Source organism: Somniosus microcephalus, chromosome 27, assembly GCF_052327205.1.
Source record: "Somniosus microcephalus isolate GS21.2 chromosome 27, FLI_Smic_1.0, whole genome shotgun sequence".
Lineage (NCBI taxonomy): Eukaryota > Metazoa > Chordata > Chondrichthyes > Squaliformes > Somniosidae > Somniosus > Somniosus microcephalus.
The window spans coordinates 41515605-41540587 of NC_141013.1; the positions used below are offsets into that span (position 1 = coordinate 41515605).

General features: G+C 47.6%; 1 protein-coding gene across 1 annotated transcript in view; it reads right to left on the reverse strand.

The window, feature by feature from the left end:
- Window positions 1-24983, reverse strand: part of cemip (cell migration inducing hyaluronidase 1) — a 247262-nt gene that overhangs the window by 78774 nt on the left and 143505 nt on the right. Inside the window, exons 11-13 of the mRNA XM_085968878.1 lie at window positions 22851-23042; window positions 10932-11101; window positions 10380-10589 (exon numbers count right to left, since the gene is read on the reverse strand). Of these exons, the coding sequence (XP_085825004.1) occupies window positions 10380-10589; window positions 10932-11101; window positions 22851-23042 (572 nt within the window). The remainder of the gene's footprint in view (window positions 1-10379; window positions 10590-10931; window positions 11102-22850; window positions 23043-24983) is intronic.

The window sequence follows — 24983 nt, forward strand, 5'->3', positions numbered from 1 at the left end:
AAGAGTTCTTTGATATAGAGTTGGAGAATCTGGAAAGACAACAGAAGCAGCTGATGGAGAAAATGGAGCAGGAGCACACAAAACGTCTGATGTCAGAGGAGTTAACGGTCAGCCAACTCCTGCATATGCTGACGGACAGGACTCTGAAATGGGAAAAACTTGAACACGAACTTCAATATTCAAACGAAAGGGGTTCGGAGCTCTCAAAGGTTATTGGAAGAGCTGAGGTGGCAACACAGACTGAGATGACTGCAACAGAGCAGCCCTTGGATGCCAAAAGTACGCTGACTCACGTCAACGTAGAACAACAGACCGCTGAAACAGCTGCTCCGGTAGAGGGATTGAATAGTCCGATCAATCAATCTCCAAAAGAAGTTGAAGTAGTAAAATCTCAAATGAGGTCATTAGTAAACGACTTGCTGAAAGCCCAGAAAAAGCTGGATGAAGAGGTACGCATGAAGAAGTCTCTTCAGGAAAGATGTCTGGACTTGGAACAAAAGCTGGCTAACGCCCAGCTGGGTATGGAGGAAATAGAAGACCCTCTCGCTGGCCTAGATCAGGACGACACCGAATATTACTATGTCCTGTCCTGCCCAACTTGTAACTTCGACTCCCACCATACAGAAATCATGGAGGAGCACCGAAAGTCTACGGAACATCGGGAGAAGGTGGCTCTACTACGGAAAAAGGAGGGAGAGAAGGAGGAACTGCGCATGCAGCTGGCAGCTGACAGTGGAGCCCAGAGAGTCTCCAAGAAGCAGAAAAGGGAAAGTCGAAACAGAAGATGACCCATCTGAACCATTATTACCTCTACCAGATCACACACGTGGTCCCTCCGAACGGAGCCAATTCAGTTCGGAAGTTCAAACTGTTAAATCCATGGAAGGACTATTGAATGAGTCACTCCAGCAACGTGAACTGACTCCACCACAGAGATTGAATCTGTGAACTGTTTTCCGCAGAGACTGAATCTGTGATCTGTTTTGACATGAAGTTATCTATGTATCTATGTTATTCTGTTATGTAAACCTGAAGTTATATATGTATATATGTTATTACGTTATGTTAAATGGGGAGATGACTGTAAAGCTAGGAAGGGAGGAATGTTGTGTATGTAATATGTGTGCTACTTTGAACCTATGGACAGGACTGCACTACTTGTTGGGCGTAGTGATACGCAGTACCACTCCTGGCCATAGGGGTATAAATAGTACTGTGGGTACTGATCCCCCTCAGTTCCCGCCTGTGGGCATGAAGTAAAGACCTACGTATAGTCCCTACCTCCAACCAGTAAAGACCTGTTTGAGTTATACGTTTAAGTCTTTGTGTTAATTGTTCAATACAATACACATACTTAACAACGTTAAACCTGCTCTCTCAGGTGGATGCAAATGATCCCATGGCACTATTTCGAAGAAGAGCAGGGGAGTTATCCCCGGAGTCCTGGCCAATATTTATCCCTCAACCAACATAACAAAAACAGATGATCTGGTCATTATCACATTGCTGTTTGTGGGAGCTTGCTGTGCACAAATTGGCTGCCGCGTTTCCCATATTACAGCAGTGACTACACTTCAAAAAGTACTTCATTGGCTGTAAAGCGCTTTGAGACGTCCGGTAGTCGTGAAAGGTGCTATATAAATGCAAGTCTTTCCTTCTTTTCTATTTGGCCCAATGGATCTGATGCCTCTCGTACTCTAACTCTCCCACCACAGCATCACTCCATAATGTTTGGCCTGGCAGATTATTCTAAACAGAGGCAATAAGTCTTTCCTAATCTGCTTTGAAACGATTTTCCCACTCATTTATGTTTATATCCACTGCTGCTGCTTTCATGGTTTATTTTAAAGTAGTATATATCCCATTGCCACCATTTAATGTCTTACTGATCCCCAACAAAACCTCCCCTTAATCTTCTTTCTTAATTGTAAACTACTCTCATCTCTCCTCATCCTCTTTGCACTTGGGACTAGACTTGTAGCTTGGCTCTGCACCCTCTCCAAAACTTGCATATGTTTTTTGTGGCTTGGTGCACAGAATCAAACAATACTTGAGATTACTCTTCGGAGACTGGTGCTCCATTGTTTATATATCCCTGCATACTAAATACTTTAATTGCTTCACCACATTGTCCAGACATTGAAAGTGATGTGTCCACAACTATTTCCAGGTCCCTTTCCAAGTCTCCTCTGTCTAAACCAACGGAGCCTCGGTTTAACGTCTCATCCGAAAGACAGCATCTCTGACAGTGCAGCACTCCCTCAGTACTACTGGAGTGTCAGCCTAGATTCTGTACTCAAGTCTCTGTAGTGGGACTTGAACCCATGACTTTCTGGCTCGTAGGCGAGAGTGCTATCGCTAAGGTACGGTTGACGAATTTTCTGTAACATCCTCAAAGCTTCTGTAACTCCTGGTCAAGGCCCAGAAGTGGGGTCGGGGCCCAGGGAAGGTGCGGCACAGGCCAACAGCGAGATCGGGAGAACCACAATGCATCCTACGAAACCCAGGCAGAGAGGACTTGCGGGAAGGAGGGAGGAGGACAGTAGCAGTATGTTTGTGTGTGTGTGCTAGGCCATTGTAGCAGGGCCTGGTCTCCAATCGTCTTGGATACCCTTGCCATTGGACCAAGACCATGCTCTGTCAAGACCATGTGGTAGCTGGTATGCAACGGCCACCCCACGTTAAAAGAATTCACGCACAGGCATCTTCCACCCTTTAAAATGAAGTTCGGGACCTGGAAGGTCAGGACCCTCATGGACAACCCCAACAGTGACAGTGAATGCCGTACTGCTATCGTTGCCCGGGAGCTCAGACGTTTCGACATTGACATCGCCGCCCTAAGTGAGATCCGGCGGGCAAGGGAAGGTCAGCTCACAGAACAAGGCGGTGGTTACACCTTCTTCTGGAAAGGCAAACCCGAGGAAGAACGCTGCCTCCATGGGGTAGGAGTCGCCATAAAAAATGAACTGGTTGGGCGTCTCAGAGACTCCCCTAGCGGTATAAACGAGCGCCTCACGACTCTTCGGCTCACCCTAGCCCGGAACCAGTGCGCTACGGTCATCAGTGCGTACGCCCCAACACTGGAAGCCACAGACGAGACCAAAGAGGAATTCTACTCCAGCCTCGAACAATCCCTGTCGCGAGTTCCAACGGGCGACAAGCTGATCCTCCTTGGCGACTTTAACGCCAGAGTTGGAAAGGACACAGACCTCTGGGGAGGTGTGATCGGCAGAGAGGGGGTAGGGAAAGCCAACTCCAACGGTATCCTCCTCCTGTCGAAATGCTTAGAACATGGCCTCGTCATAACCAACACCTTGTTCCGTCAGAGAGACAAGTGCAAGGCTTCATGGCAGCACCCTCGCTCCAAGCACTGGCATCTGCTGGACTATGTCATCGTCTGAGCGAGGGACTGCAACGACGTCCGCATCACCCGCACCATGACAGGAGCTGACGACTGCTGGACAGACCACCGCCTAATCCGCTCTCATCTCCATCAATGTAGCCCCAAAACAGCGGCGGCAACAGAAACAATGCCACAGGAAAATTAACGCTGGAGCACTCAAAGACCTCGCTAAGAAAGCCCTATTCAGCCTGCGCCTCACAACCAACCTGACGACTCCCAGTGATTCAGAGACACAGAGTGCCCACAGCGTCTGGTCTGCACTCAAGGCCTCCATAATCAGCACCTGTAAAGAGACGCTCGGTCACTCGACCAGGAAACACCAAGACTGGTTGGACGAGAACGACCAGGAGATCCAGGAGCTAATAAGCCGCAAGCGCAAGGCATTCCTGATCTGGAAACAGCAACAGAACTCGAGAGCAAGAAAGCAGCTCTACAGAAGCCTGAAGGCCGAGGTCCAACAAAAAACTCGCGACCTAAAGAACAGATGGTGAGTGGAGAAAGTGCAGGAGATCCAGCAGCTAGCCGACAACCACGACGTGCGTGGATTCTTTAGCGCAGTCCAGACCATCTATGGCCCAAGCACCCAAGGCCTTACCCCACTGCGGGCCAAGAACAGAGAGGTACTCATCAAGGACAGAGAGGCAGTCAGTGCCTGCTGGAAGGAGCACTTCGACGATCTCCTTCGACACGAGTGTCCTCAACTCCATCCTACAGCATGAAACCCGCCACCATCTCAGCAGAACCCCAGCCCGGCATGAGGTTGAAAAGGCCATCCGACAACTGAAGAACAAGGCGGCCTCAGGAGCAGATGAAATCCCCGCCGAGGCACTAAAGCATGGCGGAGAAGCACTACTGGCGCGAATTCATGAACTAATTTCTCTTATCTGGAAGGAGGAGAGCATGCCAGGGGATCTCAGAGATGCCGTAATTGTGGCCGTCTTCAAGAAAGGTGACAAGTCCGATTGCGGTAATTACAGAGGAGTTTCCCTGCTGTCTGCCACAGAGAAAGTCATCGCAAGAATCCTCCTCAATCGCCTCCTCCCAGTGGCCGAAGAGCTCCTCCCAGAGTCGCAATGCGGATTCCGCCCACTAAGGGGCACAATGGACATGATCTTCACCGCACGTCAATTACAAGAGAAATGCAGGGAACAGCACCAACCGCTGTACATGGCCATCTTTGATCTCACAAAGGCGTGTCCTCCTCAAATTCAGCTGCCCTCAAAAGTTTGTCACCTTCCTCCGCCTGCTTCACGATGACATGCAAGCCATGATCCTGACCAACGGTTCCACCACAGACCCAATTCACGTACGAACCAGGGTCAAACAAGGCTGTGTCATCGCACCAACGCTCTTCTCGATCTTCCTTGCTGCAATGCTCCATCTCACCCTCAGTAAGCTCCCCACTGGAGTGGAGCTAATTTACAGAACAAACGGGAAACTGTTCAACCTCCGTCGCCTCCAGTCCAGATCCAAGGTCGTCCGATCCTCTGTCGTCTAATTACAGTATGCAGACGACGCTTGCGTCTGCGCTCACTCAGATGTCGAACTCCAAACCATCGTCAACACCTTCACCGAAGCGTACGAGAGCATGGGCTTAAAACTAAACATCCATAAGACAAAGGTCCTCTACCAACCTACCCCCGCCACACAGTGCTGCCCCCCGATTATCAAAATCCACGACAAGGCCTTGGACAACGTGGACCACTTTCCATACCTCGGGAGCCTACTGTCCACAAGGGCAGACGTCGACGACGAAGTCCAACACCACCTTCAGTGTGCCAGTGCAGCCTTCGGTCGCCTGAGGAAGAGAGTGTTTGAAGACCAGGACCTCAAACCTGGCACTAAGCTCATGGTCTACAGAGCAGCAGTGATACCCACCCTGTTGTATGCCTCAGAGACATGGACCATGTACAGCAGGCACCTCAAAGCACTGGAGAGGTACCACCAACGCTGCCTCCGCAAGATCCTGCAAATCCACTGGCAGGATAGGCGCACCGTCAGTGTTCTTGCTCAGGCCAACATCCCCAGCATCGAAGCTTTAACCACGCTTGATCAGCTCTGATGGACGGGTCACATTGTCCGCATGCGCAATACGAGACTCCCAAAACAAGCGCTCTACTCGGAGCTCCGGCACGGCAAGAGAGCCCCAGGTGGGCAGAGGAAACGCTTCAAGGACACCCTCAAAGCCTCCTTGAAAAAGTGTAACATCCCCACCGACACCTGGGAATCCCTGGCCCAAGACCGCACAAAGTGGAGGAGAAGCATCCGGGAAGGCGCCGAACACATCGAGTCTCTTCGCCGGGAGCAAGTGGAAGCCGAGCGCAAACAACGGAAGGAGTGCACGTCAACCCAAGCACCCCACCCACCCGCCCCTTCAACCACCGTCTGCCCCACCTGTGACAGAGACTGTAGGTCCCGCATTGGACTCATCAGTCACCTGAGAACTCATTTCTAGTGTGGAAGCAAGTCATCCTCGGTTCCGAGGGACTGCCTAAGAAGAAGAACATCCTCAAAGAAATCAAGATTTAAGAGACAAGATATATTTATAAATAGTTAGTACTACTAAAAATATATTGCGCAAGTTTATTTTCTACCAAATGCATTAAAAGTAAAATATGTCGCAGCTGTTCACTGCAGTGTAAATTCACCAATCCTATGCTCCTCTGGGGAGCCGTGCTTTAAGAAGGCATGTGGTTGGACTTACAGCATTGAACTGCCAATTCTCTAACCTATGTTCTGTTTGTGCATGGCCCATACTTGGTAAGAATATAAAAGCAAATGAACATAGGCGTTCACTTAATATTCTTACCAACTATGGGAGTATCTGGCCAGCTGACACTGAAAATCTGAGAGGGATTACTTTCGAAGATGTTATGAAATCCTCAGATTTGAAAAGGGAACAGGCACATAAACACTAACCAGAGTCAGGCAAAACTTACACAACTGTCTGTTCAAAACTGCTCGCGATAAACACATCCGAACCAATCGCACAGGGTGTTTGTGTTTAAATTGGGTGGCTTGACGCCTCCTTGAAGCAAACTGCTTAGCAACAATTGGGAACGGTAGCATAGTAGTTATAGTTACTGGACTAATAATCCAGAGACCTGGACTACTGACCCAAGTGAGTTCAAATCCCACCACGGCAGCTGTGGAATTTAAATTCACTTAATCTGGAATAAAAAGCTAGTCTCAGTGATGGTGACCATGAAACTACCAGATTGTTGTAAAAACCCATCTGGTTCACTAATGTCCTTTAGGGAAGGAAATCTGCCATCCTTACCCGGTCTGGCCGATATGTGACTCCAGACCACAGCAATGTGGTTGACTCTTAACTGCCCTCTGAAATGGCCTAGCAAAACATTCAGTTGTAACAAACGGCTACAAAGAAGGCGGCGGCGGCTCACCACCACCTTCTCGAGGGCAATAAATGCTGGCCTTGCTGGCGACGCCCACATCCCGTGAACGAATAAATAAAACAACCACACTGTTGTATTAAGTCAGGCAGGCATAGTGATGTCAGAGTGTGCAGTTGGTTTTTTAGCACTTAACGTATTCTGATTGAATTGAGAGAGCTGATACAAAGCCAAGGCTAGACAGCAATGTTTTCTTATTGTCTCAGTGGAATCGTGATATCATTCCCCAACTTAGCACAGGGGCTTCCTGGCAGCTATTTCGAACCCCAAGATTGGGAAGCGCACTAGCTTGGCGGCGGGTAAGTGGAGCACAGCAAACTGGACTCGCTGACCTCCAAGCTCAATTCACCCGTCAAGCAAGACTCCACGCGGAAGATGGAATCTTGTGATTTTGGAGCTTGATCCGAATCAATCAGTCCCCAAGTAATGAAACCTAAAGGATAGAATGTTACACCTTCACAAGTAACCAAAGGAATGTTATTTTTAAACATCCATTTAGAATTGAGAGGGACACACTAAATACAGAGATGGGTCAGAAAGAGCAGAATGCTTTTATCTCAATATCAGATCACTGCCTTAGGAGATTCTGTGGATTAATAAAAAGACTTGCATTTATATTGCACCATTCATGACCTCAGAACATCTCAAAGCACTTCACTACCAATGAAGTACTTTTGACGTGTAGTCACTGTTGTGATGTAGGAAACATGGCAGCCAATTTGTGCACAGCAAGCTCCCACAAGCAGCAGAAAAGGACCAGATAATCTGTTTTAGTGACGTTGGTTAAGGGATAAATATTGGCCAGGACACTGAGGAGAACTCCCCTGCTCGTCTTCAAATAGTGCCATGGGATCTTTTACTGAGGGGACAGACGGGGGCCTCGGTTTAGCGTTTCATTCTGAAAGACGGTGTCTCCGACAGTGCAGCACTCCCTTACAGAGTCATAGAGTTATACAGCACAGAAAGAGGCCCTTCGGCCCATCGTGTCCGTGCCGGCCATCAAGCCCTGACTAATCTAATCCCATTTTCCAGCACTTGGTCCGTAGCCTTGTATGCAATGGCATTTCAAGTGCTCATCCAAATGCTTCTTGAATGTTGTGAGGGTTCCTGCCTCTACCACCCTTTCAGGCAGTGAGTTCCAGATTCCAACCACCCTCTGGGTGAAAAAGTTCTTCCTCAAATCCCCTCTAAACCTCCTGCCCCTTACCTTGAATCTATGCCCCCTTGTTATCGACCCCTCTACTAAGGGGAAAAGTTCCCTTCTAGCTACCCTATCTATGCCCCTCATAATTTTGTACACCTCAATCAGGTCCCCCCTCAGCCTTCTCTGCTCCAAGGAAAACAACCCCAGCCTGTCCAGTCTTTCTTCATAGCTGAAGCGCTCCAGCCCAGGTAACATCCTGGTAAATCTCCTCTGCACCCTCTCCAAAGCAATCACATCCTTCCTATAGTGTGGCGACCAGAACTGCACACAGTACTCCAGCTGTGGCCTTACCAGCGTTTCGTACAACTCCATCATAACCTCCCTGCTCTTATATTCTATGCCTCGGCTAATGAAGGCAAGTATCCCATATGCCTTTTTAACCACCTTATCCACCTGTTCTGCTGCCTTCAGGGATCTATGTACATGCACACCAAGGTCCCTCTGATCCTCTGTCTTTCCTAGGGTCTTACCATTCATTGTGTATTCCCTTGCCTTGTTACTCCGTCCAAAATGCATCACCCCTCACTTTTCAGGGTTAAATTCCATTTGCCACTGCTCCGCCTATCTGACCAACCCATCTATATCGTCCTGTAGCCTGAGGCTTCCCTCCTCGCTATTTACCACCCCACCAATTTTCGTGTCATCTGCGAACTTACTGATCATACCTTTTACATTCACATCCAAATCATTAATGTAGACCACAAACAGCAAGGGACCCAGCACCGATCCCTGCGCTACCCCACTGGACACAGGCTTCCAGTCACAAAAACAACCTTCCACCATCACCCTCTGCCTTCTGCCACTAAGCCAGTTTTGGATCCAATGTGCCAAGGCACCCTGGATCCCATGGGCTCTTACCTTCCTAACCAGTCTCCTATGCGGGACTTTATCAAAAGCCTTACTGAAATCCATGTAAACCACATCCACTGCACTACCCTCATCCACACACCTAGTCACCCCCTCGAAAAATTCAATCAAATTGGTCAGACATGATCTTCCCTTGACAAAGCCATGCTGGCTATCCCTAATTAATCCTTGCCTCTCCAAGTGGAGACTAATTTTGTCCCTCAGAATTTTTTCCAATAATTTCCCTACCACTGATGTTAGGCTCACTGGCCTGTAATTCCCTGGTTTATCCCTGCTACCCTTCTTGAATAATGGTACTACATTAGCTGTTCTCCAGTCCTCTGGCACATCCCCTGTGGCCAGAGAGGTTCTGAAAATTTGTGTCAGAGCTCCTGCAATCTCCTCCTTTGCCTCACATAGTAGCCTGGGATACATCTCGTCCGGTCCTGGGGATTTATCCACTTTTAAGCCTGCTAAAACCGCTAATACTTCCTCCCTCTCGATGCTAATATGTTCAAGTATATCACAGTCCCCCTGCCTGATTTCTATGTCCACATCGTCCTTCTCCATAGTGAACACAGATGCAAAAAATTCATTTAAAACCCCACCTACATCATCTGGCTCTACACACATATTGCCACTCTGGTCCCTAATGGGCCCTACTCTTTCCCTAGTTATCCTCTTACCCTTAATATACTTATAAAACACCTTAGGATTTTCCTTTATTTTGCCCGCCAGTGTTATTTCATGGCCCCTCCTCGCTCTCCTAATTTCTTTTTTAAGTATCCCCCTGCACTTTTTATACTCCTTTAGGGCTTCCTCTGTCTTTTGTATCTGCCAAAAGCCCCCCTTTTTTTCCTAATCCATTCTCGTATATCCCTTGACATCCAAGGTTCCCTGGGCTTGTTGGTCCCACCCTTGACCTTTACGGGAACATGTTGCCATTGTACTCTCTCAATTTCCTTTCTGAAAGACTCCCATTGCTCCGATGTGGATTTTCCTTCAAGTAGCTGATCCCAGTCCACATTGGCCAGATCCTGCCTTGTCATATTAAAATCGGCCTTCCCCCAAGTTAGAACCTTTATTTCCGGTCCATCCTTGTCCTTTTCCATGACTACCTTAAATCTCACTGAGTTATGGTCACTATCACAAAATGCTCTCCTACTGACACTTCTACCACTTGCCCGGCCACATTCCCTAGAATTAGGTCCAGTACTGCCCCCTCTCTTGTAGGACTTTCTACATGCTGGCTCAAAAAGCTCTCCTGGATGCACTGTGCTGGAGTGTCAGCCTGGATTCTGTGCTCAAGTTTCTGGATGAAATAATAACATTTTAAAAAGGTGCTACTACAGATTAAGGAGAGACTATCCAAAAGTTCATTTAGCGTCGGTTAATTCAAAGAATGCAAAATGACTATTTTATAGAAAATGTTGGCCAGTTTATTCTGTAACAGAAAAGCAGATGGAACATTTTTACTTGCAATTGTTTGCCCCTCAATAGAACCATCACTCACCAGCAGTCCATTGGACCCATGAATGGTCACACACCGAGACAACGATTCATGAATGGAGACTCCCTTCACGTATGTTGGAGGGTTGTAGCCACCTTTCTCATCCACGTCTCCAGTCATGTGAAAATGAATAGGATAATGGCCCATTGACTGTTGGCCCATGTGTTTCAGCTCAGCACCTTCAATGTGAACTGCCTTGAAGCCCACACCCATCTGGAGAATACAAGGACAACATTTCAGCATAAATTTGACGCAATTAATTAATTAAAGTAATTCCGGGATACGAGTCGTGGAAGGATTAATGGGTTTGCCTGAAATTCCTGCCCGCCTCTTTAGCGGAGACTTGAACCCATTTATTTTAAACTAAATCCACTGAATTTTAGAAGAATTATACCCGCCATGTATTAGGCATTTGCACCCTGGTCAAGTTCAGGGTCCAGGCTTCTAAAGATTCATTCTGCTAAAAAATGAAGATTTGACAATGATTTTTAGTTTAGTATTTCAATCAATGTCAGGAATCCAATAACTCTTTTACCTTATTGAATAATAACCTACCTTAATGTGCCCTCCAACTGTGTCAAATTGAAAAAATGTGCAAGCATTGTTGCCGTAGCACTGAGTCTCCATTTCTCCCATGATTACTACGTTCCGGGACAGCACTCCCACTTCAGCTCTCATGTCAATGCCATCCACTTCCTTTCCCATGTGCGGGTACTTTGCTTTTCCTAAAAGATTAGAAGGACATGGTCAGTACCAGGTAGCAGCGCAGAGGAGCCATTGGTTAGTTCAGACACGAACAATACAGAAAATTTGCCCTATTAATCATTGTCGCCTTGGCCTGATAGATGGACGGGCGCATTGCATACTGGACATTCTGGCAGGTGTCCCCTTCTGCAACTTGGTAAGAGCCAATAGCATAAAAAAGATAAGGCTTTTTTCACCTTCACTGCCACAGGCAGAGCATTGGCAGTCCAGCTTGAAGGCCTTTCTTTAATAAGAACGTAAGAAATAGGAGCAGGAGTAGGCCATTCGGCCCTTCGAGCCTGCTCCATCATTCAATAAGATCATGGCTGATCATCGACCTCAACTCCACTTCTCCGCCCGATCCCCATATCCCTTGATTCCCTTAGTATCCAAAAATCTATCGATCTCTGTCTTGAATATATTCAAGGGCAATATAGGTATGGTAGCATAGTGGTTATGTTACTGGACTAGTAATCCAGAGGTCTGGAATAATGATCCGGAGACATGAATTTAAATCCAGTTCATTAAATAAATCTGGAATAAAAAGCTCCACAAAAGCTTTACCGGATTGTCAGAAAAAACCCATCTGGTTCACCAGAGTCCTTTAGGGAAGAAAATCTGCCATCCTTTCCCGGCCTGGCCTATATGTGACTCCAGGCCCACGACAATGTGGTTGACTCTTAACTGTCCGAAGAACATAAGAAATAAGAGGAGTCGGCCATTCGGCCCCTCGAGCCCGCTCCACCACACGGCCCCTCGAGCCCGCTCCGCCACACGGCCCCTCGAGCCCGCTCCGCCACTCGGCCCCGCTCCGCCACACGGCCCCTCGAGCCCGCTCCGCCACACGGCCCCTCGAGCCCGCTCCGCCACACGGCCCCTCGAGCCCGCTCCGCCACACGGCCCCTCGAGCCCGCTCCGCCACTCGGCCCCTCGAGCCCGCTCCGCCATTCGGCCCCTCGAGCCCGCTCCGCCATACGGCCCCTCGAGCCCGCTCCGCCATACGGCCCCTCGAGCCCGCTCCGCCATACGGTCCCTCGAGCCCGCTCCGCCATTCGGCCCCTCGAGGCCGCTCCGCCATTCGGCCCCTCGAGCCCGCTCCGCCATACGGCCCCTCGAGCCCGCTCCGCCATACGGTCCCTCGAGCCCGCTCCGCCATACGGCCCCTCGAGCCCGCTCCGCCATACGGCCCCTCGAGCCCGCTCCGCCATACGGCCCCTCGAGCCCGCTCCGCCACACGGTCCCTCGAGCCCGCTCCGCCACACGGCCCCTCGAGCCCGCTCCGCCACACGGTCCCTCGAGCCCGCTCCGCCACACGGCCCCTCGAGCCCGCTCCGCCACACGGCCCCTCGAGCCCGCTCCGCCACTCGGCCCCTCGAGCCCGCTCCGCCACACGGCCCCTCGAGCCCGCTCCGCCATACGGCCCCTCGAGCCCGCTCCGCCATACGGCCCCTCGAGCCCGCTCCGCCATACGGCCCCTCGAGCCCGCTCCGCCATACGGCCCCTCGAGCCCGCTCCGCCATACGGCCCCTCGAGCCCGCTCCGCCATACGGCCCCTCGAGCCCGCTCCGCCATTCAATAAGATCATGGCTGATCATCGACCTCAACTCCACTTTCCCGCCCGATCTCCATATCCTTTGATTCCCCTAGAGTCCAAAAATCTATCGGTCTCAGCCTTGAATATACTCAAAGACTCAGCATCCACAGCTCTCTGGGGTAGAGAATTCCAAAGATTCACAACCCTTTGAGTGAAGAAATTCCACCTCATCTTAGTCTTAAATGGCTGACCCCTTATCCTGAGACTGTGACCCCTGGTTCTAGACACTCCAGCCAGGGGAAACAACCTCTCAGCATCTCCCCAGTCAATCCCCTTCAGAATCTTGCATGTGTCAATGAGATCACCTCTCATCCTTCTAAACTCCAGAGAGTATCGGCCCATTCTGCTCTGAAAAATTTGTATCAAAACTGCATGGACTGCAGCGGGTTCAAGAAGGTAGCTTACCACCACCTTCTTAAGGGCAATTAGGCAATAAATGTTGGCTTTGTCAGTGACGCCCACATCCAATGAATAAAAAAAACCTATGAATCACAGAATCCTGCAGCACAGATGGAGGCCATTTAGCCCATCATGCCTGTGCCGGAATATACCAATGGATGAGAGAGCTCCGCACCTGCCTCCCAAATGTTTTGCCTGGTTGTCATGTGACACAAACGGTTATGGTGCAGTCTGGGTAATGTAGTTTCACAAGAGCAGGGGGCACTGCAGCTCTCGGGAGACACCTCTCCCTCACATGTAGCATTTATCCACGCTAAAGGTTTAAATGAAATTTAGACCTCAAACCCCAGGTCCCAGGTAAAATGGCAGTAAGGAGGTAAATTCTCGTGCGCATTTCCAACATTAAATAACCAATTTTATGGCTAGGTTTAGTGATTTCTTTTTCAGAACTGTGTAATTTTGTGTGTGTTCGTTCAGTTACTTTCAGTTGTATATACTGACCGGGGTGAAGCAGAAAAATGGCGCATGAAAATAGTTTCAAGAAATTATCTATGGGGTGTGATTGGTTTGTTTCATGATAGTTGTTGGCTCCAGATTACTGGCTTTGACACAATAATTCGAGTAATCTGATTAGGTGTTTTTTAAGGCACTTGCTCCTTACTAATTGGAAGCTTCCCTATTTGGTCCGTGAGTGGAGCTGAGTTTTGATTGCTTTGCATTTAATCAATAGGATATTTGAGCCAAATAGGATAGTTAATATAATAGATACTGACTATTGGGGCCAATCTTGTTTCTGCACTATAGACACAGAGGGGGAAAAATTCAGGTGTTTGCGCCTCCCGTTAGCGCCTTAAGAGGGCGCTAATGGGGCGCAAAGCAACTAGCGCCCGGGCGCGGCGATGTTTGCGCCGCTCACGAAATTAACTAGACATTTTGCGGCGGCGCTAAACACTACTGCCACGATCTCCTGCGCCGGCAGATCGTGACGTCAGTCGAGTGCGCAACGCCCCGTTAGCGCCCCGGACTGGATATTGAGTGGCGCCCCCTGCCTTACCGCCTGCCGCTAGCAACGACAGGTTGAGAGGAGCGTTATGCTGTCAGAAAGGGACTAGGGGGGCGCTATTTAAAGGCGACCGCTTCCTGCCTTTTTTTGTCAGTGACATTTTTGCACCACGCATTCTGAGAGAGAGAGAGAGACTTCTGGAGAGATTCAACGCTGTGTGAAGGAGTTTTGAGTACTGAGCAGCACTTTGCAGGTTTATTTGGATTTGCCCTTCCTTGTTTCGCCAGCGCTGTGAGGTAGCGCCTCGCTCCTCGGCCTTTGCGCCTTAAGACAGATGTGAAGTGCCTGATTTAGCGCTCCAATCACCTCCAGGGGCGATAAAAGCCAAGTTTGCTGTCGGAGGCGATAATTAGCACCAGGCGCTAAACTTTGCACACGGCTGATAATGGCGCCCCAAACAGGGCGATACTGAATTTTTCCCCAGACACTTTTGAGGTGTGATACCATTGAACAGTGTGACATTATGATTGTGCTCCAGATGTGGTACTATTGCATTCAATGGCATCTGCTGAAGGTGATATATTTTTCTAGGACAACATAACCAGTACTTCACAGTGATAGCAGCAGCATCTTAAACCCTCAGCTGTTTCAAAGAGCCCATTCTGCATGGCGTATCTAGAAGTACATATGTTTTGTCTCGCCAATATTTCTACCCTCACCTTTTTTTTGTTAAGCTGACAGAATCTGCGAAATATAAAAACCATATAAAATTCTTACAGGGCTTGACTGAGTAGATGCAGGAAGGATGTTCCCCCTGGCTGGGGAGTCTAGAACCAGGAGTCACAGTCTCAGAATAAAGGGTCAGCCATTTAGGACCGAGATGTGGAGAAATTTCTTCACTCAGAGGGTGGTGAATCTTTGGAATTCTCTACCCCAGAGGGCTGTGGAGGCTCAGTCGTTGAGTATATTCAAGGCAGAGATCGATAGATTTTTGGGGATAGTGGAGATGAGGCAGAAGATCAGCCATGATCTTATTGAATGGCGGAGCAGGCTCGAGGGGCCAAATGGCCGACTCCTGCTCCTATTTTTTATGTTCTTAAGGGGCATAATGTAGGATTATTCGCACCCGCGATATACAGAACTTTGTGAGCTGTATAGTGATCACACTTGTGAAAACTACATCACACATCATTCTCTTTTATTGAAGTCTACTGATCTGATGATGTTTTATAGGTGCAAGTGTGCGTCCCAGAATTTCCCCAAGGTTTTATTCGTATCTTTGACCCACTCTCTTGTGTAGCGAGTGCTGATATAGGGAGCAGAGCCTCGCAAAATCAGCCCCAATATGTTCTCTCTGCCAGTTCTCTGGGGTATGAGAAGCTATTGGACTCGCAACCCAGAGGCCGTGAGTTCAAATCCCCCCACGGCAAGTTGTGAAACTGAAGTTAATAATTCTGGTAATTTGTGGGCAGGCAGCAGGAAAAATAAGCGTGAAATCTGCCAGATTGTCGTCAGAACCCAACTGGTTCACTAATGTTCTTCAGGGAAGGGAACCTGCCTCCCCTACCCGGTCTGGGCTGTTCCAGTCCTACACTACATGGTTGACCCTTAATGCCTCAGGGCAGTTAGAGATGCACAATAAATACAGGAATCCCACCCAACCGCGGTTTTGCCATACGCGGATTTCAAGCATACACGGTTTCCTCTCTGCGACAACTTCTGCCAACCGCGGCAGTGAATTTTGCGTATACGCGGTTTTAAATTTTGGATTAAGGTAAATAACATGATTTTATTGCTTTTATATTTATTTTTTATTGTGTTATTTGAACATTTATACTGTATTTGCCAACCGCGGTTTTACTAACCACGGGGGTTTTCAGGGACGTATCCCCGCGGTTGGGGAGGGATTACTGTACTGGCTTGCCAATGTCACCCACATCTCAGGAACGGAACAAAAATTGGCCCCTTGAAATCGCAACTGTCTCGATACAGGTTGTGTCATGGGCAACGTTCTCTTTAGCTGTGCGGCCGCGCGGCGCTCTGGAGGTCCCGCGCAGCCGGCTCACCGGCTTTTAAATGTAAAAAGCGCGCATGTGCAGATTTGTGAATGGGGGGTGCAGCCTCCCCCCAAAAAATTAAGAGGGAATAGTGGTCGTGGCAAGAGAAAATTCAGCCTATAGCTTTGTAACTCAGAAACACAAGGTTGTTTACATTTCTGTGACTATTTAAACTTTAAAACATGGTATGAGTCAGCATAGTTTCATCAGAGTCAGTAATGGCAGGCTAATTCCTCCAAATACACATAGCATGACTGGTGGCTAATGTTTCATGTTACTAATCTTTAATGGCCCAGCATTGGGTGAAGAATTACAGTCTAACTTTAGTTCTGTTAGAAAGAAAGAAAGACTTGCATTTGTATAGCGCCTTTCACAAGCACTGGACGTCTGAAAGCGCTTTTCAGCCAATGAAGTACTTTTTGAAGTGGAGTCACTGTTGTAATGTAGGAAACGCGGCAGCCAATTTGAGCACAGCAAGATCCCACAAACAGCAATGTGATAATGACCAAATAATCTGTTTTTGTTATGTTGATTGAGGGAAAAATATTGACCCAGGACACCGGGGATAACTCCCCAGCTCTTCTTCAAAATAGTGCCATAGGATCTTTTATGTCCACCTGAGAGAGCAGACGGGACCTCAGTTTAACGTCTCATCCGAAAGACGGCACCTCCGACAGTGCAGCACTCCCTCAGCACTGCACTGGGAGTGTCAGCCTAGCTTTATATGCTCCAGTCCCTGGAGTGGGACTTGAACCCACAACCTTCTGACTCAGAGGCGAGGGCGCTGCCCACTGATCCACAGCTGACGCTAAACCCGAGCAGGGGTATCTGTGGTAAACCACATCTCCTGTGCCTTCTATAAACCACTTTCAATGTCATCAGCTCATATTTTCGTTAACCACGCCATTACCATTAATAATGGGGGGTTGCATAAAGTAATTCTGTGCTCAGCAAGTAACAGAGCCAAACAAGAGCCCGCTCTTGTGCATAGTACATGGTTGACGTCAAGAAAACAGGAAGAGCTCCTCCCCACAGACACGCATTGCATAAATTAGTACTCAAATCATTCAATCGCTAGAATACATAAAAAAAATCTAAAATAAACCAGTTAATCATCTGGGCAGTAATCTGCTGGAGGGTACCCGTTGATTTTAATTGCGTTGGTTCAAGCCCTCCTTCCACCCCCCACACCCCCCTTTAAGGTGCTGCCTGAGACCCACGAGGAGTCCACCTGCCGCCCACCTGTCACTGCTAACGTGAGGCTCCAGCCATTCTGAGGCCCGGGCCTCGCTTGCATGAATCGGGTGAGTGACACACACCAAACCGGCGCTCCGATGGAACTCGCCAGGTGGGGAGGGCAGAGCCAGTCAACAGCCCAGGTCTGCAGTCTGGAGTATTTCAGATGGGCCAAATGGAGCATCCCTGCCCCTCCTGGCCCCCACAAAAATAAAAGACAAAAGTGGTTTTAAGAGCGGCCTCCAGCTGTCCCTTTAAGAGCCGCTGGTTAGCCCACTCAATGCCAGTATAATTTGGTGCAGAGCGTGTGGTGCACGGTCTACATATTGGTGCCTTAATATTGCAATCGGGCTCCGAAGTACATCATAAGACCCTGGCACATTGCATATGAAAAGTGCCCTCCCACCAGAGAGAGGTAGGCACCCGGCCCCTACCAAGATGGGCGGTAAGTGACCCGACGCCTTTTTCAGGCCGCTCCCACCCCGTTTACACCGGGTGAATTGAGTTAAAATTGGCCCCTGGTCTGTTTTGGGTCAGCTGATATTAAAGCAGGGTGGAAGTTACAATTGGCCTCAGCACTCTTTGGCGCGAGAAGGATTGGATTCCTGCTCTTCACCACTATCCAATGACAGCTGCTGGAAAGTGCACGCATGAGTTTTCTGCCACGAGCTCTGCCACCGAGAAGGACAAGGGCAGCAAGCGCATGGGAACACCACCGCCTCCAAGTCACATACCATCCTGATTTGGAGATATATCGGCTGCTCCTTCGTTGTCGCTGGGTCAAAATCCTGGAACTCCCTAACAGCACTGTGGGAGCACCTTCTCCGCATGGACTGCAGCGGTTCAAGAAAGCGGCCCACCACCACCACCTTCTGAAGGGTGACTAGGGATAGGCAATAAATGCCGGCCTTACTGGGGATGCCCTCTACCATCTAGAAGGTCAAGGGCAGCAGGCGCATGGGAACACCATCACCTCCAAATTCCCCTCCAAGTCACACACCATCCTGACTTGGAAATATATCGCCATTCCTTCATCGTCACTGGGTCAAACCCCTGGAACTCTAATGAATTAAAACAAAAGGTGAGAACGGAATCAGGCTCAGCTTTGATGACCTCTACAGTTCAACAGCCTGGTGAGACTCCATGTCTTGGCTCACACATGAACAATATCAATGGGACTTCTCAGTGGGTGTCAGCCATGGCTCAGTGGGTAGCACTTTCACCTCGGCGTCAGAAGGTTGTGGGTTGAAGTCCCACTCCATAGACTTAAGCACCAAATCTAGACTGACACTCCAGTGCAGTACTGAGGGAGTGCTGCCCTGCCGTTTTTCAAATGAGACGTTAAACCGAGGCCCTGTCTGCCTTCTTAGGTGGACGTAAAAGATCCCATGGCACTATTTGAAGAAGAGCAGGGGAGTTCTCCCCGGTGTCCTGGCCAATATTTATCCCTCAACCAACATCACTAAAGCAGATGACCTAGTTATTGGCACATTGCTGTTTGTGGGAGCTTGCTGTGCGCAAATTGGGGGCCGAGCTTCCTACGTTACAACAGTGACTCCACTTCAAAAGTACTTCATTCGCTGTGAAGTGTTTTGGGATGTCCTGAGGTTGTGAAAGGTGCTATAGAAATGTTAATTATTTCTTTCTCTCTTTACTGCCCTGTAACTACTTACAGGTATTCATTATTCCCTATGTGGCACGTGAACCAAACAGGTAACACATGGTTAACGGCAGAAAATCTTAAGCGGAGTTGTTTATTTCCTTTGCCCCATTTTGATGATTTGGGTCAATCTTGAAAACAAGCTATTTTCAAATTGAGTGGAGATTAACAGATTATGGTGGAAGAAAATCAGAAACATATGCGGATAGTTTGAAGTTTCCCAAGAGTTACTTTTCCACTGTTTTCAATCGAGATTCTTTGCCAGATGATGGAAAAAATAATTTCAGCAATATAGTTAGGAAAGTAAAAACACACAAAAAATTCATCAGCGAGGTTGTCTGTAGGCTATATTAAGAAATGTAAGAAGTTAACAGCTGGCTGTGGCACTTGCTTCAGGCCTCTCTGTTACAGGCTCAATTACCATTTTTATCTGAATCCTACCAGCCGGGCTTCCAACAAGGTGGAAAAACTGAAGTAATTTATTCTCAAGTTACAGGGACCGAGTAAAAGCTCGCACAGAGATACCCCGGACCCTTTAACGGACCATCTGAAGGAGAAAGGGGGTCTCTTTAACTTTAAGGGATAGTGTAGAATGGGCAATATTAAATTGGCCACTCATATTTTGTGGATAACAAGGTCCTAAGCAGAGAGGTCAATAACCAGGGGGCATAGATTTAAAGTAATTGGTAGAAGGATTAAAGGGGAGTTGAGGAGAAATGTTTGCACCCAGAGGGTGGTGGGGGTCTCGAACTCACTGTCTGAGAGGGTGGTAGAGGCAGAAACCCTCATCACATTTAAAAAGTACTTTGATCTGCACTTGAAGTGCCGTAACCTACAGGGCTACGGACCAAGAGCTGGGAAGTGGGATTAGGCCGGATAGCTCTTTCTCGGCCAGCACAGACACAACGGGTCGAATGGCCTCCTCCTGTGCCATAAGTTTCCATGATTCATTGCAAGAGGATTTGAGTACAGGAGCAAGGATGTCTTACTACAGTTATACAGGGCCTAGGTGAGACCACACCTGGAGTACTGTGTGCAGTTTTGGTCTCCTTACCTAAGAAAGGATATACTTGCCATAGAGGGAGTGCAGCGAAGGTTCACCAGACTGATTCCTGGGATGGCAGGACTGTCGTATGAGAGATTGGGTCGACTAGGCCTGTATTCACTAGAGTTTAGAAGAATGAGGGGATCTCATTGAAATGTATAAAATTCTGACAGGGCTAGACAGACTGGATGCAGGGAGGATGTTTCCCCTGGCTGGGGGCTCTAGAACGAGGGGTCACAGTCTCAGGATACGGGGTAGGACATTTAGGACTGAGATGAGGAGAAATTTCTTCACTCAGAGGGTGGTGAGCCTGTGGAATTCTCTACCACAGAAGGCTGTGGAGGCCAAGTCACTGAATATATTTAGGAAGGAGATAGATAGATTTCTAGACGCAAAAGGCATCAAGGGGTATATGGGGGAGAGAGCGGGAATATGGTATTGAGATAGAGGATCAGCCATGATCATACTGAATGGCGGAGCAGGCTCGAAGGGCCGAATGGCCTACTCCTGCTCCTATTTTTCTATGTTTTCTATGTTTCTATGATTCTATGCAGCCCGCCTGATTTTCCCTCCTGTTGACTTCAATGGTGTCAGTGTGATGTATAACCAACGGCCAATTCGCTTGTGCCCATTTTACACCATCGCCAAGTGTTAAACTTAACCTTTGAAGTGTGAGAAAGAAACAAACTCTGAGCAGGAAAAAAATAAATAGCAAACAGATGACAAAGACCGAACCTCATCTCGGGCGTATTTCTCATTTCCTACATTTGGCTAGTCTGGTTTGGACGATTATTACTTGAAAAGGTTTTGCAAATGTGCGCAGGAGTCTCAGAAAATGAACAGAGCTCTGCGTTGTACCTACTGTATACGTTGTTCTAATAGTTTGAGCCCAAGAAGTGAGGCATTTTCCGAGTTCTCCGGGAACGTTAACAGAATGTGTCAATGTGCTGTTGAGTGCCAAATGTTGACAATTTAGAATTTCAAGACTTGGCCAGCGATGGATGAAGCACAAGTGGTTGGAAATATTTGGCAACTGTACATTTCTCGGAGTAGAAATCTGCCATGTTAGATTACGGACTAATTAGGCAACAATGAAAGGTATGTTGTTATTGGGGGTTTAACACACTGGGGATCACTAGCAGGAGGTGAAGAAGAGTGTCAAAGTGGATTCTGATGTGCTAAAATGTAAATAACTGAACACATTTAATTCCTGCATGGCTGAGGGCTCAGAGAGGAATTTTCCAGTGTGTTTTTCCCCTGACTGGCCCAGGGTTTCTCACTTTTTTGGCATCTCCCAGGCGATTACATGGCTGCGGGGTGGGCAGGGAGGGTCGGGTCGGTGGGTAGGAAGGGTTAGTCATGATGCTCCAGTCATCACGAGTGTTGGCAGACTTGATGGACCAGTTCATCTTTACCTGCCTGTCAATTTTGTATGTTGGTAAGTATTATAGACAGAGGCGTTACCTTAGTACAACCTTTAATACAATCAGATTTATTACTCAGGCAGCCTTCGTTTCCTTATTCATATAACAGTGGACATTCTCTCCCTCGTTCTCCATCCTGAGGGAGCCAGTAAAGTTCTCTGAACCTTAGGAAGGGAGGAGGCTGGATTCAGGAGCAAAATGGCCTGACAGTGTCAGATAGCTCTCCACCGTTACTCTGTTATCTTCCTGATGATTATTGTTTGCCATTAAAGAAGATTGTAAGTACTGCCTCGCCTAAAGTTATCTCTGATAGTGGTTTTGGGAGACAGCGGGATTTGTGCACAGCGAAAGTGTTGGTCTTTCAGTCGGGTCCATGATTTAATGCAACCTTCTCAAAAACCCAAACCCTGGGTTGCGAACCAACCGTCAGGATTGAATGAAACAGAATTTGTTTGAAGAAAGGGAGAGAAATAACAACAACTTGCATTTATACAGCACCTTTAATATTGGAGATTGGAGAAGTTTTGGTGATGGTAACTCTCTTAAAGAGATGTGAAAAGGAGAGTTGATTCGACGAGTGTTTAGTTGACTGTTCTATATGGTTCTGACAGCTGGACTCTGACAAAGGCCCAGAGCAGTGGGTTTTCTGGCAAAGATGATATTGGTTATTGGCTGGAAGGGCAATGACCAACACTGACGTAATGACGACTGGCCCATGTAGAGCAGCGCATATAGCAACAAGACAACTGTGATAGGCAGAGCATGTGGGCCATATGCCTGAAGACCTGTATCCTAAGGTGGTGATGGAATGGGCCCCAACTCAGAAAAGATAATACAGAATGCCAAAGCAGAGATTGTCAAACAATGTACAGAAAGATCTGAATAGAAAGCTGACGCTGGACAGATAGCTGGGATAACTAAGATATATAAGACTATGACCAGCCTAGTTAGAACAACCAGCTTGACTGACTAACCACTGACTACACAAACCATCTCAAAGCATCCCAGCCCCGTTGACTTTCATTGACTCAGAAACATCGCTTCTCATTTTTCTTTCCAACTTCAATCACCACCAACAATTTCACCCCTATGTGCCGACTCTCTCCTGGATTACCATGTGTTTACTGTTCTCAGCTGATAATGGTGCAGTTGACTGAATTGCATCAATGCTACTGGCGCACGAGTCACGAGCAGTCTATCCGCCCAGTGTAGCAATTTGAATGCCAGTCTATCCCTAATTGGTTGTACTCGACCGTTTTACAATATGGAATTTCCTTCAATCAGTTAAGTCGATTTAAAAAAAAAATCATACCTTGGATTTTGACTTGGTTTGCTTTGCATTCTGGACAGGGCAAGAGCTGAAACTCTTCAGTCTGATACATAGAATAATCAGTGCTGGCAACAAAGATGGCATCACCAGCTTTCCATGTCCTGGCATCATCCGCTAGCTCCAGAATACTGCTATTAATATGTGTATCTATGGTAACGGTCACCTTGGGCCACTCTGATGGAAGAGAAATGAATGTTTGAGTGTGCATGCATTAAATGGCATCTCCTGCCAAGCTTTCAATCTCCTTAAAACAGAACCATAAGCAGTCTTATATAGAACAGCTGTTACTGGGGTAGAAAAATGTAAGAAAAACATTTTAAACCGTTTTTTTCACACACTTGAACATTTTGGATGATATTTTGCACTTCGTTCAAAGAAAAGATCAATAACATATTTTAATTGCCTTTTTTTTTTAAATGGAACGTAATGAAAATGGCAGATGCGGTAATTTTTTTAAACAGGAGAATTTGCGCAATAAAAGAGTTCATCAACGGGAACAGCAAATCAGGAAAATCACTCCAACTTGTGATAAAGATCTGTTAATGCTTCTCAAGCAGTTAACCAACCACTTGCCCAATATAAACGACAAAAAGTTCCTGAATTCAGCTACAGAGTGTGCACGATGGTTGGGACAGGGCGGAGTAACAAGACCATAATCCCAGCAGCTGCTAATCACTCGACTACGTAGCAGCAGTGCCATCCAACACTCCAAGAGCAGAGATACTCGCCCAGCTGACAGTTATAAGGAGGGCAAGAATTGTTTTCATGTTTTGTGGCATCACCAATGGGACTTTCCCAACCCATTTCACATGGAAACTGTCATCCCATTGGTCCGGCTGGACTCAAGCCCAGGTCAGAGCGAAAGCCTTATGGTATCGCATAATACCATCTCTCACTACCCTCTTTATTGCCATTTCTTCTGTCTCAAGTTGCCTCTGTTGTGCTCAGTCTATTCACCATGTACTGAATACAAAGAGGAGGCAGTGGGTAAAACAGTGAGTCAACACACGGTCATAGAAATATAGAAACCTACAGCACAGAAGGAGGCCATTCGGCCCATCGTGCCTGTGCCGGCTCTTTGAAAGAGCCGTCGTTCTCAGTCCCACACCCCCGCTTTTTGTCCGTAACCCTGTCAGTTCCTCGTCCTCCAGAACCTGTCCAACTCCCTTATGAAATGTTTGGAATCAGCTTCCACCACCTTTTCAGGTCGAGCGTTCCCGATCCCGACAATCTGAGTGAAAACATTTCTCCTCATCTCCAGTCTTTTTCCAATGATTTTGAATCTATGACTTCGAGTTGTTGACCCATTCACCGGAGGGAATATTTTTTTCCTATTTACTCTATCAAAACCTCTCACCACCTCTGATAGGTCACCTCTTAACCATCCCTGTTCCAAGGAGAACAGTCCTAACTTTTCCAACCTCTCCTCATAACTGAATTCCCTCATCCCTGATAACATCCTGGTAAACCTCCTCTGTGCTCTGTGTTACCCACTGCCTCCTCTTTGTATTCAGTACATGGTGAATACACTGAGCACAACAGAGACAACATGAGACAGAAGAAATGGCAATAAAGCGGGTAGTGAGAGATGACATTATGCGATACCATAAGGCTTCAGCTCCTCAGTTACGCATCAATAGATATTTTCAGCAGCAGATCTCTTGAAAGTAATTCAAAGCAAGGCGTGCACTTCAAACTGAGCTATAATTATTTTCCACGGTCTTCAATGGTGCTAAATGTTTTTCACTCAATAATGCTCGAGTAGATAACACAAAGTGGTTTGCCTGAAGGGTGCTCTAATGTATCATTAAGCATGTCTGATTCATACTGAGGATATACTGTGGTAACTTTCTTACTGGACCACCTGCACCCCACAGGCAGACACTGATAGTAGCACAGTACAGTAGCTTCAGCTACAATCAGTTGGAGAAGCGAGGGCTGTATAAACGACCCATATATAAATATATTACATATTAAAATATTTTTTTAAAAAGCAATTAAAAATATTTCAATCTTTAAAAGGGGTGACTAAATCTGCACGACAGATTAAAGGGGGTAACTTGGTGAGGCACTCTGCTGGTGGTGAGGTTTTCTAGGGGGTTACAGGAAGTAAGC